Source organism: Strix aluco, chromosome Z (genome assembly GCF_031877795.1).
Source record: "Strix aluco isolate bStrAlu1 chromosome Z, bStrAlu1.hap1, whole genome shotgun sequence".
Lineage (NCBI taxonomy): Eukaryota > Metazoa > Chordata > Aves > Strigiformes > Strigidae > Strix > Strix aluco.
Window position 1 is genome coordinate 40,984,520 of NC_133971.1, and position 15,522 is coordinate 41,000,041.

Here is a 15,522-nt window from a genome sequence, read left to right on the forward strand (position 1 = left end):
GAGACCTTACGGTAGGCATCTGCTACCAACCTCCAAACCAGGACAGTAAGGCCAATGAAGCAATATTTGGGTCACTTAGGCAAGCTTTGGGTCAACAGAACCTGGTTCTTATGGGTGACTTCAACTACCCAGACATTCAATGGAAGAACAATGCAGCAGCTCACGTCACCCGTCAAGTTCCTGGAATGCGTAGAGGACTGCTTCCTCATACAGATGTTAGATGTGCTAACCAGGAATGAGGCACTACTGAACTTGCTACTCACAAACCAAGAAAACCTGCCTTGTAATATCTCAGTTAGTGATAGCCTTGGCTGTGGTGATCACAATATTGTGGCGTTTGGGATCCTGCTGAGCATGCTGAAGGTTAGTACTAAGACAAAGCTTTTAGATTTTAGAAGAGCAAACTTCAGCTCACTCAGAGCTCAATTGGGAGGGATTCCGTGGGAAGCTTCCTTGGAGGATAAAGGAACTAGCGAGTGCTGGAAGTTCTTCAAGAATGCTCTCCTGGAAGCAAAAAACAGGTCATCCCCTTTTAAAGGTAAGGGAAGCAGGCAGAGCAAGAGACCCCCTTAGCTTAAGTGTGAGCTTCTCAGTCTGCTCAAAACAAAAACAGAAGCGTAGCAGAGATGGAAAAGCAGACAAACACCTGTCGAGAACTACAAAGGCATTGCCAGGGCATGCAGAGTTGCTTTCTAGCAAAAGCTCAGCTTAAATTGAAATTGGCCAGAGATGTCCAAAACTACAAGAATCTTCAGGTACATAAACAAGAAATAGAAACAGGAAGAAAATACTGGCCCACTGTTAAGCAGGAGAGGTGAATTAGTCACCAGCAATGCTGAAAAGGCAGTGGTTGTCAACACTTCGTTCAGCTCTATCTTTACCAGCACTGTTGGACCCAGACCTTGGGAGCAAAATTACAGGTTGATGCAAACACGAACTCACTGTCAGTGAAGAAAGAGTTGGTATATGAACTATTACAGGAGCTTGACCCATACAGTCAGTGGACAATATGCACCTGAGGGTGTTAAGAGAGGTGGCAGACCTCATTGCAAGACTGCTCTCCATAATCTTTAAGAAGTCGTGGGGATCTAGGGACATCCCAGAAGACTGAAAAGAAGGCTAATGTCATCCCCAACTACAAGAAGGGCTTAAAGGAGGATCCAGTAAATTATAGGCCCATCAGTCTTACTTCAATACCTGGGAAGGTTATGGAATGATTCCTCCTGGGGACTGTCACAAGTCAAATGAAGCACGTGATTGGGAAAAGCCAGCATGGGTTCACCAAGGGCAAATTATGCTTGACAAACATGATCTCCTTCTATGACAAAGTAACCTCCTTGATTGGTGGGTGAGTGGTGGACATTGTCTGCCTGGATTTCTCCAAAGATTTCGATATGGTTTCCCACAGCTGCCTCCTAGAGAAACTGATGTTATGGTCTAGACAAGTGGTCTGTGTGGTGGGTTGGAAACTGGCTGACAGGCCGCACCCAGAGGGTGGTGGGAAATAGCTTCCTTTCAAACTGGTAACCTGTCACAAGTGGGGTCCCCCAGGGATCGATACCAGGCACAAGGCTGTTTAATATCTTTGTAAGCGATCTGGATGATGGGATCAGGTGTACCCTGATGAATTTTGCCAATGATACCAAACTGAGTGCGGAAGTGAACAGTTTGGAAGGGAGAAATGCACTGCAGGAACACCTGGATAGGCTGGAAGAGTGGGCTGACAAGAACCTTATGAAGTTCAATAAGGACAAGTGTGAGGTCTTGCACCTTGGAAAACATAATCCAGGAGTGCAGCACAGGCTGGGATCTACCTGGCTGGTGAGCAGCTCTGTGGAAAGTGACCTGGGCGTACTGGTGGACAACAAGCTCAATATGAGTGAACAGTGTGCTGCAGCAGCAAAGCAAGGCAATGGGATGCTGGGTTGCATCAACCAGAGCATCACCAGCAGAGATAAAGAAGTCGTTACCCCCTCTACTCAGTGCTTGGCAGGCCACACCTAGAATACTGTGTTCAGTTTTGGTCCCCACTGTTCAGAAAAAGGTGTGGACAGGCTGGAGAGGGTCCAGAGAAGGGTCACAAAGATGATTGGAGGACTGGGAAGCCTGCTGTATGAGGAAAAGCTGAGAGAACTGGGTTTGTTCAGCCTTGAGAAAAGAAAGCTTAGGGGAGACCTTATCACCGTGTTCCTGTTTTTAAAGGGTGGCTACAGAACTGGTGAGTCCCTTTATACAAGGAGTCACATGGAAAAGACAAGGATTAATGGGTACAAATTACTCCTGGGGTGATTCCGATTGGACACAAGGAAAATTTTTCACAATGAGAACAATCAGCTGTTGGAATAAACTCCTCAGGGAAGTGGTGGATTCCCCAACGCTGGATAATTTTAAGATTCATCTGGACAGGGTGCTGGACCATCATGTCTAGACCATGCTTTTGCCATGAAAGGTTGGACCAGATGATCCTCAAGGTCCCTTCCAACCTGGTATTCTATGATTCTGTGATGAGTTAGAATCCAATGTCTAAATTATTTGGGCAATTTGAAAAGTCTTAGTCTGTACAACCAGAGAATTGTTTTTTCTACCTTTTGCTACAACATAGTGTTTCTTTTAAATCTTTTAATTGAAAAGCAGATGTCTCTCTGAGGTCTAGGAGGTAAAGATGACATGGTGTTACTATGAAAATGGTTAAGAGTTTAGCATATAATGTTACTGATAAAGAACACAAATCTATTTTTAGCAAACTCATGCTTGCATTCTTACATTCTACGCAGACTGCATCCTCAGCTATTAAAGGCGCTATCCAGCTGGGAATAGGATACACAGTAGGAAACCTTACATCTAAACCGGACAGAGACGTTCTTATGCAAGATTTCTATGTAGTGGAAAGTGTCTTCCTACCGAGGTAAGGACAAGCCTATTTAATTTATTTTCAATATAATTTCATAATGAAACTCTTAACTAGATATTTTAAACAAGGATTGTTCTCCAATTTTAATGAAATGGGGTTAAAGTAAATTTAATGTATGGTAACTTGAAAATTATTCTGTCTTGATGTTGTCATTGAAAATGAAGGTAGGGAAAAAACTGGGAATATCACACTTCAGCTGAAGATTTCAGACTTATCACTTCTAGAGAAGGAAAGTAAGTGTGACACTTTGAATTAAAGGATCTGTTAATTACAATTGGAAGTGATTTGTGGATCTGTATGCAATGAAGTATTATGTTCAACATTCACATTTGTTTAGCTTCAGTTTAGTTTCTTAAACTGAGAATAATACTTGTTGCTTTGTTGAAGTGTTATCAAAGCTTATGAAAATTCAAGTCCCGCAGTGTAAAGAGTAATACAAGAGTTTACACCACACTTTAAAATTCTAGCCAGGACTTTAACCTGGGATGAGGCTCAGCTTGTAGTAGCTGACTACACTGTGCACCACTACTGCTTTGCATTTGGCCACCTCAGCTTGTGTCACTGCCAAGTTGATGGTATAGAATTTGTAATAATACAGTTATGCCAATGAGACAAATCAAGCTCCTATGCATTTTGGGGGTTCAGAAGCTGAAGTACAGTGCCATGTAACTTTTCCAAGTTACGTATGCTAGGAATGGACAAAGAAGGTTTAGGAAAAATATATTTCAAAACCAGGATGACTTGCTGTGTTCAGTGTTGCTGGGTTCTTAGAATTGCTAAGTACCAGTAGTGTCCATCATTTCCGTAAAGGTATGCTATGTATGCAGCATACCATGAATTTGGGAATGCTTTCTATGAGTTTTTTCAAAGTTTTGTTCATGTGCAGTTTGAATGCTACTTCATAAAATGTTTCTAATAATTTACAATCCTTAAAAATTACTGATGCCACTAAAACAAAGTTAAATTGACAGCGTACAAAGTAATTGCAGGCACTTTAAAGTTGATCTCTTCTCATGTAAGTTTGCTTGATTTAATTCCTGTTTTCCTCTGAACTGAGATATCCTTTAACAAGAAGAAAATTTATTTCTCATGTGAAACAAAGATTTCACATTACATTCTTTAGTTCCTAGTAATTGAGGATATTCATATCCTTGTTCTGGTGTTAACTGTAAGGTTTGTGCACAGTTCTGTAGTCATTCTCTTGTAGATTAGGTAAAGATAGAGAAGTTAACTATGTCCATGTGTTTTCATATGCTGTAATCACAAAATTTTGTTTGTTTAAAAAAGTCCAAATTACAGCTGATAAATTTCCATATCAGATAACAAAGTTTTTATTTGTCTGGAAAATGGAGTGAGAAGGAGTCAGCCATCATATTTGTGAAATGTGTGACTGTGACAGTGATACAGGCTTCTGTAGTTTGTTTGACTGTGATACCAGCTTTGCTGTTCATGGAAATTAAATGAAACATACATGCTAAAACTGTTTTATTACATAGCACAGTTTTGGGAAAAAATCTAATCTCTATCTTTTTTAACATAGTTTTACAGGAACAAGTCAAATAAAATGGTTTGTAGTCCATAGCATTGCATATATCTTCTCTCCTGTGAAATTTACATGCATGTATACTCAGAAATGAGATTTCCCTGGTTTGTGTTAGTTTTAAGGGAGAGCTGGGAGAGATCCCCGCTGGCTTAAAAAGAAAACAAAGGCAGAAGGAATAGCCTGTTTGCTGTAACATAAAATTTGTTATAAAAACTTTAGTAGTACCTTTCCGGACAGTTTTCTATGAATAAATAAATGAATCGTATGAGGAAAAATAGACAAATAAAAGCAATGGCCAGAGCAGCATAGCTTTTTTTTTTTTTTCTTTTTCTTTTTTTTTTTTTTTTTGCATAGCTATGTAGTAAGCAGGAGTATAATATAGTGAGTCATCTTGACTGTAACAAAGAGTCTCTCTATAAAGAGCACTTGCTGATAGCATTCTCTGTGAAACTGAAAATTGGCTATCCATAGCAATCTCTTAAAACCATGAGACTTGGTTTCTTATGGTAATGCACAGAAATGTCAAATTTCATGTCCTTCGTCTGTCTCAGTGTAACATGCACATTCATTTGTCTAAAATGGTTTCAATCCAAAGTGGTATTAGTTGGCATAAATTGTAATAATTTAAGATTACACATAGTGATACAGGCTTCTTGCTCGTTGAGGGTGTTGGGATGTTGAGTCTTTCATGGTGGCATTATGTGGATCACTCCTGAGTCATAGGTAGCTTCGTTACCCTGGGCAGAGGCAAAAAGCTAAGGTTGCATCTTCTTTCCAGATAGGGCTGTGCTCCCAAGGTGCACCTCAGGTGCTCTTCCCTTTTTCCTAGGGCAGTACCTACATGCAAAGGCAGTATTGTTAAAAGTCATTACTTTAATGACTTTTTTTTGTCCTCTTTGAATTGGTCCGGGTTGAAAACAATTAGTTGAAATTAGTTACACAAGCAGGTCCAGTGGACTGACCTCTACTGGAAGCACCCCAGAGCAAGCCAAGTTTAAGTAAGCTTTTTACCAGATGTCTGCAGCTGGAGGAGAAACTGACGGTGCAGTAAGTGTGGTGCTGAACGCAGGAGCTTGCCGAGCAAGGAGCAGCATTTTTCCACTTGCTTTTGGTATGTGTAATTCACCTGCAACTCCGAGCAGGCTATTAGCTGAACTTCCCCTCATTGTGGCCAGTTCACAGCAACCTGCCTCTTAACAAGCTGTCCTGTCCACCGTCCACCTGTGTTTTCCCTGCATCCACCTCACCTCCTCTGGGTCTGGCAGCAGGGTGAGAGGACAGCCGTTTTGCAGAGTCATAGGCACACCCTGCTTTGACAGCAACAGGAGCACTGTTATGGTGTCAGTGATGAAATAGACCTGAGCTAGTAGAAATGCAATGAAACAGCAGCCTGCACAACATCAAGCAAAATAGTGTTATCTGTGCCCTATTACTGTTAGGGGAAAATAGTCAGCAGTTGTTTATAAATTTTATCAGTTGCAGAAGATAAATAGTTTCTGCATATCTCTCAGCCCCTGAAGTAAACCTCAGCACCACCTATACCTCAGCTTTGGTAATCATAGCAAAATACTTTCAGCAGTCTTCAGAATTCATGAAGGAGGGAAAAAAAAGTGGTCAGTTCAGACCTGAACGTAACTGCCCTGCTTACTCCCTGCAAACTCCCTGTGGGAGCTACTGATGTAAACCGGGAGTAACTCCATGGACTGCAGGTTATGCCTGATCCAGAGTTACTTTGTAACTGGCTTAGAGTTTAGCCCAGATTCATTTAGGTGTTTATTTCAGGACGTGACTTTGAATTACAGGTACCTCTGCACAGTAGGTGGATTTGAATTGCAAAGGTGCTTGCTTTCATTTGTACATTGTAGTGGTGGAGAGGATGGAAAAGTGCCTTTGTCACTTTCAGCTTCAAATTGTAGCATCCGTTTTATCCCTTCTCTTCATATTGCCCAGGAGTTTATAACATGCTGCTTTTGGGAACTGTGAGGCTAGGAGCTAGGAGCTACTTACTATGAAGGAATTAATTGAGAACCACAGTCCAGATTGAGTTTAAATGACACTATGCAAATATGCTCCTTAGACTGAGAAACAAATGCAGTCTGCAGTGACACAGTTGATTCTGAAGATACAGTTTCTGAAGTCTCCACCTAGCTCCCTGAATAGGGTGAAACCACAGGGGGAACTACTCCAAGTAACCTCTCTTCTGGCTTTTAAACACTGCTTTGAAAATCCAGCAGCAGAGTTGCTTACCTGGTGCTGGTACTGTTGAAGCAGTGGCGGGAAGTTTGTGCATCGTGCTGTGCTCTCTATGCTCTGTCCTATGACTCAGCTGTGTGGGGCATATTGTCCCCTTCCTGTGTTATGCTCTGTGCCCCTGACTTCCTTGTTGGAACCAGTTCATTCCTTGCTGGTATATTTTGTCTCCAAATTGGTCATTTGTGCAGTGTGGCTACACCAAAGATTTGACAGCTGTTTGATTCAGGTGTGGAGCTGACTCCAAGTAATGTGGCCATGGTTAGAAAGGCTCAAGCTAATAAGCCAAGCTAATAAGCCTAGCTGTGTCAGGCAGTGGTGGCCCAAGCTGGCTGCTGGGCCATGGGACCATGCAGCCGCCTGTGAGTTAGCGATGTGGGCAGCTTGCTAAGCTCTTCCAGAGACACGTACTAAGTAGGCACATTTTCTGTGGTGATGCTTGACAAGCCAAACAGAAGCAGCTCCATTCTGTCAGCTGACTTTGGCTGGTCAGAAATGCAGAACTTTTGGAGCAAGGCAGTATATTCAGGCTCCATGTCCTTTTTGTTTTCTTAGATGGAGGCTGCTGCTAAGCACAGCTGTGAGTCTGACCCTTTTGCAGCGATTGTTAATCAGTCTTGTGTGCCTCCCTTGCTAATACGCTTTATTTTCAGGGTCTAGACCCTGCATATTGAGAACACTTGCTATGGTTTCTAATTTAACTAGTAAGTCTGTTAGATGCTGACCTGTATGCACCCTGCAGCTACAGTCATCTGTACAGTGAACTGGCTCAATTACAAATTGCTTTCTTGTGATGCTAATGAAAGATTATTCAGTGCTTTCTGCTATTTAATGTCAAAAGCTTAATATTGTATTATGATAGTATTTGGATGACAGCCCAAGTAAGTAGTCAAAAGTACTAAGAAAAGTTAAATCCTGTACGTATTTTCACCAGTCTGGGTTTTACCCTACATCTAAAACTGAAGTGTATTGTTTTCTGGTATGTGTTTGATGACTGATTTAGAAAAATTATGAAAACTGACACTTGCCCTTGGAAATATCTTTGTACCAAACCTGTGTTGTAGGTTACCTGATTGGGTAAGTAGTGTCTTTGTAATTAAAGAAGTATAGAATGCTCTGCAGGATCAGTGTGAATAGTAGTCAAATGTTCACAGTAAGGCTTAGTTGTCGTATAACTTATACCACTGTATTTGTTTCCAGTTGGTTAGTTTCACAAGACAGATAAGAAAATGGCCTGAAAGCTTTGATAAAGCGCTGCTGCTCTTCTTTGGTGCTTCGGTTGCAGAGATGCACAGGATGACCCAAGTTCTGACACACTTTTTATGGGTTGTTGTGGTGGTTTAGTCCCTGCCGGGGTCTGAGACCACGCGGCCGCTGCCCTTCCCCCACAAAGGGAGTGAAATACAAACCCCGGGGCTGAGATAAGGACAGGTTTAATACAACAGTGCGACAGCGACAAAACAAACAACAACAATAACAGTAATAACAATGAACAGAGCAAGATATGTACCGATACAGCAGTGAGAGCAGAGAGATCCGCATAACACACGCGTTCACCGATTCTCCTGCGCTCCCACACTTGGGTGCCAGGATGTGACATCAGCATGGTATGGAATAACCCGGCTGGAGCTTCCCCCCCACTGCTGGGGAAACTTAACCCTATCCTGGCTGAACCAGGACAGTTGTGAAGAGAGTGATAGCACAGAGAGGAGGAAGTAGTTTCTCTTTGCAAAACAAATAGTATTCAAAAAGGGGATACTGTGGCAACAAAAGCAAAAACATGGTTGTTATGAATTAATGATTAATGGTCTTAGCTACTTCTGGCACTGTGAAATTCTTGGTAAACCTGTGATAACCTACATACTTGTGCGATCATGTAGACAAACTATTTTTAAAGTACTCTGAGATCCCTTGCTTTAATAGCATCTCCAGTTGGCTGTGAAATAGTCATATCATCATAATTATGAGAAAATGTCTATGTATTCATATTCAGCTGTTCCATAGATATGATTGGCTTGACTTGTTTTGAAGATATTTACTCTTGACAGTTGTATTTCAAAGTTGCCTTGAAGGGGACTGATTAGGATAGCATATAGTAACCAAAAGTATAGGAGAACATACAGTGAGAAACAAGGACCGCTGAATTTTATCCCACAGTATGAAAAAACCAAACACACACCTGTTTGTACAGGTAGCCATGATACCTACTTCCACAATGTAGGAAAAAATTGATTTCCTGAAATGGTATATAGGAAATGAATACACCAAAGTGCTACCGCATCTGTCAGTATGTATTTATTGGATACAGGTTGTAGACTTTAAACACATTTTGATGTATTGTAAAAGAACAGCTTTATCCAAAAGCAGTGAAACTGAGATTGGATACTCTTAGTTTTTAATACTGGGAGCATTTAATTTTAGAAGTTTTGTTTTGATGTTAAGATTTAAAAAAGAGTTGCTTTCACATGAGAGAACTGAGGTGTTCCTGCTCTTCACTCTTATTATAGTAGAGTATGTTCTACATACAAGATGGGTATACATGGGCCCATGACTGCAGCATGATTATTTCTTTTGTTAACGGCTGCATCGGAGCCTATTAACATTGCTCTGCGATGAAGGCTTGCTACCAAGAGATGCAGCTAGCTTTCTCTGCCCCTTCAGATAGGTGTGCTATCTCCTGAGTACATCCTACCAGAGTGAGACCATAGTAAAGAAAAGCTGCCAAGAAACATATCTGGGTGTCTTGTTTAGCAAAATTTTTGCAAGACATGGGGTTAGTTTTAGTTCATTTTTAGTTTGATATTGCACCATTTACACTTCAAATCAACCCTCAGTATTTACTAAGAGACAGGTTAAGATGCACATACTGTCATTTCTAGGTGTGTTTGATTTAAAACAAAATTCTAAAATTGAAGTACTAAAGCAAACTTGCACAATAAACTTAATCTCTCTTTTTTTAATCTACCTACCAATCTTTTGCTTTTGTGTGGTCTTACAGCTAAGGTTATGTCCTGGTTTCAGCTGGAATAAAGTTCATTTTCTTCCTAGTAGGTGGTATAGTGCTGTGTTTTGGATTTAGGGTGAGAATGATGTTTATAACACACTGATGTTTTAGTTGTTGCTAAACAGTATTTATAGTAAGTGAAGGACTTTTCAGTTTCTCGTACTGCCCTGCCAGCAGAGGTTGGGAGTGCACAAGAAGCTGGGAGGGGCCACAGCAAGGGCAGCTGACCCAAACAAGCCAAAGGGATATTCCACACCATATGGCATCATGCTCAATATATAATCAGGGGGGGATTTGGCTGGGGGACACCGAGGTTCAGGGATTGGCTGAGCATTGGTCAGCGGGTGGTGAGCAATTGTATTGTGCATCATTGTTTTGTGTATTCTATTATTATTATGGCTGCTCTCTCAATCCCCGTTGCCACCGTCCATGTCCACCACACTGCCCAGCCTCCTGCTCCTGTGCACACAGCCCAACTGCCAAGACTAACAGTAGACTCTTATGGCCTGAATGAAGCCACACCGCCGCTGAGTGCTGCCGTGCCGGACATGCTAGAACTTCAGTATGATTTGGAGTCAAAGGCAGCCAAGTGGTATGCCACAATTGATATGGCTAATGCTTTTTTCTCAATCCTATTGGCAGCAGAGTGCTGACCACAGTTTGCTTTTACTTGGAATTGACTGCCCCAGGGGTGGAAACATAGCCCCACACTGGGTGCCAAAAAGGACCCAAAAAGGTCATGGTTTAACTCCAGCTGGCAATTAAGCACCACACAGCTGGTCACTCACTCCACCCCTGTAGCTGGATGAGGGGGAGAACTGGAAAGAGAAAGTAAAACTTGTGAGTTGAGATAAAGACATTTTAATAGAACGGAAAAGGAAGGGAAAATAATGATAATAATGTTTAACAGAAATGGTAGGTTATGATAAAAAGCTCTGCAGACCTGTAGTAAAAGGGATTTTTAAAGATGATTTTACAAAAAATAAACTTCTCTGCATAGTGAAGTTGACTCATATCTGTAATAAAGTAAGCTCATGTGCTCTAAATAAAGGGAATTGCCCTCTGTGTAGATGCTGTTCCAAAATAATTGCTCTGTTTTGCAATTATTCTGGAATAAATCTCCACTTACTGTCCACCTGCAGACCCAGTATTGGTCATTTTACTCCATATGCACTTATGAAATGGCTTAGACCCATGGTATTATCATAGCAAACCTCCTATCTTAATTTCAGCCTGATGAAGTTCCAACAACTTACATGTTCTGGTATTGTAAAGTCATGTAATCTCTTTATTGTCACACTTTTACAAAAGAAGGTTTTGAGTTATGGCTGCAGGAAGCAGATTTATAAAGATATTTATGTACTGGAAAGGAGGACTTTTTTATAAAGTTTAGGTGATTAATCTTCCCTGAAAATGATGTGGCGCTTCAGCAGAGAACACTCTGTTGTAAGATGCAGACAAGAACAGAACAATTAAATGCATTTACAAGAATGCCCCCTGGTTCCCAGCGTAGCTATGTGTTACCCCTGTGGCAGCCTCATATTGCACACAAAGTTCAGTGAGACGCATCCAGCTATGTAGAACTTAATGTCAGACAAGACTGGCAGTGTTCTGAGCAGCTGGAAGACCTTGTAAGAAGAAGCATTAGCCAGTCTTAACTGTAAAGTATCCTACTTATTCAGCCTAGTATCCTACTTATTTCCATCTTTTACTATATAGTGGAACAATAAAATTCATGTGGATTTGATTTTCGTATCTCGGGGTTGTGATACGGTAGACTATAAGGCGATCAGATGAGTTCATTAGGGCTGGGCAGCAGGGTTTTTTTCCCTCCTTTTGTCTCCTATTCAAGAGTCTAAAGTATACACATTTCTGGGATCTGAGAAATCTTGTTCACCAGCTCACGCTGTTTAGTTAGCAGGAGTTCAGTTCTGTTGAGTTTTGGCGGTATGCATGCAGGGGCAGCTAAGTGGGTTGGGTGGACTTCTGTCATCAAGTTGTTGTTAACGGAAGGAGTCAGCTTTATATGACAAACATTAATTGCACAGGATCAAAGTTCTTAAATAATTTCATGATACTTAATACAGTTTTTGCAGGGATGTTGCTTATAGTTTAATCCTTTTCATATCTGTGTGGATTCCTAGTTTTTTTTATTTTTTCTTTTTTTTGCTTTTTTGTATACTTGGGATATTCTTATTGCCAAGCATAGAGGTACATGCTACATTTCTGAATAATTTAGTTAGGGTAAATGAGTAAAACATCGCTGGGAGAGCTGATTTCAGCCACTGTGTCAAGTCTTGGATGTTGTACTCATCTATTTATCAAATTATTTGGAGACTGACCAAACTTTGTCTTAAAGCTGTTCTTGTTTATGCTGAAATCATAGTGTAGAACTTTACTCTTCCACTCAATAGCCTTCTTTTAGTTTACATAATAAATGAATCCACAGGCAGTTTCTATCTTTTCTTTTCTTCTGGCAGCATTTTGCTGCTGACCTTTTCCTTTAGCTTAAATCATGTAGTATTCATCTCAAAACTTATACAACTGCAGCCTAAAAATGTGACAAGATGGCAAATATAAAACAAGGAGAAGAGCTAAGGAGACTACAATGATTTTTTTTTTCCCTTTAAGAAGGACTGTCTTCCAGGCTGTGACCCTAGTAGTCCTTGTCTGTGCCTCTTCTAGTTTGAATCTGTATCTTGCATATAAGTGCATGCCATTTTCCAGAATTCCCCAAAGGGTCTGTACCCTGTGTTCCTGTTTAACCAACTGTGCTTGTAAGCTGGTGCTGGTTTATATTGAGGTGGGGCAAAATACATTAGGTGACAGGGCAGACAAACAGAAAACCACTTTAAGGTCAACAAAGCCAGAGTGGCTTCCCAATTCTGGACTGTACTAGCAAGAAAGAAAGAGATGCCATAACAGCAGTTAGCCTGCAGAAGAGACTAATGCTGAGGATGCAGTTTCATAAATAAGGCAGAGCCAATCAATGTTTGCTGGTATGAAAAAGCATATGCAGCCCTGCTTCCTTCCCACTGCTCTGACAGCACGGTTTTGCCCTCTGTACTGTGCTGTCCTTTGTATCTGTCTGACTCCCTTGCAAACCGGTTCAGCTTGCCAAGGTACTGTGAAGTTGTTTGCTGCGTTGACTTACAAACTTTTTGCAAGACCTTACGTGAGGTGGGGGTGACCCTTCCTGTGTCAGTAAGCTATTAGACTATCTTACCTTGGAGGGGTATCAGAAATTGTAGCGTTAGTTTAAACCCAGTCTTTACGCAAATGGATATGGGTGGTGAAAATAGTAATTTCCTTTAAGGCGGAGAAGAGAATTTTGCTGGCAGTACTCTGTCTCTCACAGACATTTCTGTTACACTGATTAATGGTGGTAGGGAGGTTTATCTGCATTTATGACTCTTGTCTCAGAAGGCCAATGGTTGAGTTAGGCAGCTTTACAGTAAAACTAGCTACAAGAAGGAAGTAGCTAAAAATTGCTCAGTTTGGTTTATTTTTGTTTTTGTTTTCAGTGAAGGGAGCAATCTCACCCCTGCTCATCATTATCCTGACTTCAGATTTAAGACGTATGCACCTCTTGCCTTTCGCTACTTCAGAGAACTTTTTGGTATCAAGCCTGATGATTACTTGGTAAGAGCTTGAAGTTTTCCTTTGACCTACAAATTATAATGTATACTAGTTTCATAGTGACAGAATCACTTTAATCGTGTCCAAATGGATAGTAAATTTTGTGTGTAAAGTGGCTTATAACTAGTGAATATTTTTAGTGTTTTATGAAAATTTTAATTCTTCATATTGGAGATGATGCCTATAAAAACCTGCCTTGTTAATTGACTACAGTAATGAGTATTACTGCTCATTCAGGTCATTGTTTCTAGAGAAGTTATTATAATCAGTACTTGTGTAACTTCTACCAATTCAGTTCTAATAAAGTGCTCCTGTGTTATCTGCATTAGTTATTCATTTCATCAAATAAGTGTTCGCAAATGTTTCATCTAGCCTTGAGAAAAGTGGGTGGCAGGCTAAAAGAGAAGCATTTTAGAGGATCAGCTTTGTTCTCTGTATTTTATAGTTTGAAGACTTATTCCTTTTCAGTATTCAACTGTTTACGTGAGGCAAAAAAGTGATGCATTTACTGCCATCATAAAAGCGGGCTTTACTTGGTACAACCACTTTGTGCACTGCCAGGGATGAGGATCCACTATTCTGTAGTTTTGCTTTTGGAAGGGTAGTGTGAAAGCAGAGAGCTGGATTGTTGTCTAGGTATTTGCCTCATGTCCAGTTTGTCTCATGCCAGTACACCCAAAAAATCGGAGTCCCAGTACAAAATAGCAACTTTATATGTCAGAGTTTTATTGTTAACTTCTTTCGAATGAGTTTTAAGATCTTTTTGTTCCATTATGGATAACTGTTTAAAACCAAAAGAATTTGAAAGAGCTTGAATGACTAAAAAATTGATTAAATGATGCTGAACCATTACTTAATGTATTACTTCACGGACTTCTATTATGTTCAAGTGTGTTATAAGGGGTTTTTTTCCTTCTTGGACAATGAGCCTAAAAGCAAACCTTAGCTGGTTTTACTTTTATTTAGGTTGAATGTGGGAGTCTGGTTTTAATTCTTTAGTACTATGCATGGACTAGCCCTCATGACAATAGTTATATATGAAAATAGATAATTCCTTTGAATTATAGATTTTAGTAGCAGGGAAGTGCAGTTGGGTTGGAGTTTTATAAATCATAGAATCATAGAATGGTTTGGGTTGGAAAGGACCTTAAAGATCATCTAGTTCCAACCCCCCTGCCATGGGCAGGGACACCTTCCACAAGGTCAGGTTGCTCAAAGCTCCATCCAACCTGGCCTTTATCTCTTCCAGGGAGGGGGCAGCCACAGCTTCTCTGGGCAACCTGTTCCAGTGCCTCACCACCCTTATAGTGAAGAATTTCTTCCATATATCTAATCTAAGTCTACCCTCTTTCAATTTAAAACCGTTAAACCCCTCATCCTATCACTACACTCCCTGATAAAGAGTCCCTTCCCATCTTTCCCATAGGCCCCCTTTAGGTACTGGAAGGCTGTTATAAGGTCTCCCTGGAGCCTTCTCTTCTCTAAGATTAACAACCCCAACTCTCTCAGCCTGTCTTCATAGGAGAGGTGCTCCAGCCCCCTGATCATCTTCATGGCCTTCCTCTGGACTTGCTCGAGCAGGTCCATGTCTTCCTTATTTTGGGGGCCCCAGAGCTGAACACAGTGCTCCAGGTGGGGTCTCATGGGAAGCAGGGTAGAGGGGGAGAATCACCTCCTTCCAGCTGCTGGTTGTGCTTCTTTTGATGCAGCCCAGGATATGGTTGGCTTTCTGGGCTGCAAACGCACATTGCCGGGTCATGTTGAGCTTCTTGTCAATAAGCACCCCCAAGTCCTTCTCCAGAGGGCTGCTTTCAATCCTTTCTCTGCCCAGCCTAATTTGTGCCACTCATCACTGCTCTTCACTCAGACATTGAGCCATTGACCGCAACTCTTTGAGTGCGACCACCCAGCCAGTTCCTTATCCTCCGAGTGATCCATCCGTCAAATGCATGTCTCTACAATTTAGAGACAAGGATGTTGTGCAGGACAGTGTCAAATGCTTTGCACAAGTCCAGGTAGATGACATCGGTTGCTCTTCCCTTACCCACCAGTGCTGTAACCCAGTTGTGGAAGGCCACCAGATTTGTCAGGTGCGATTTGCCCTTAGTGAAGCCATGTTGGCTGTCACCAGTCGCCTCCTTGTTTTCCATGTGCCCTAGCATAGTTTTCAGGAGG

The 15,522-nt window shown here is 41.2% G+C and overlaps 1 protein-coding gene across 7 annotated transcripts in view; it reads left to right on the forward strand.

The window, feature by feature from the left end:
* PIP5K1B (phosphatidylinositol-4-phosphate 5-kinase type 1 beta) overlaps positions 1–15,522 on the forward strand; it is a 121,331-nt gene that overhangs the window by 50,552 nt on the left and 55,257 nt on the right. For all 7 annotated transcript variants that reach the window (XM_074812813.1, XM_074812809.1, XM_074812814.1 and 4 more), the window contains 2 exons: positions 2,775–2,905; positions 13,233–13,350. In XM_074812813.1, coding sequence (XP_074668914.1) covers positions 2,775–2,905; positions 13,233–13,350 — 249 coding nt within the window. The remainder of the gene's footprint in view (positions 1–2,774; positions 2,906–13,232; positions 13,351–15,522) is intronic.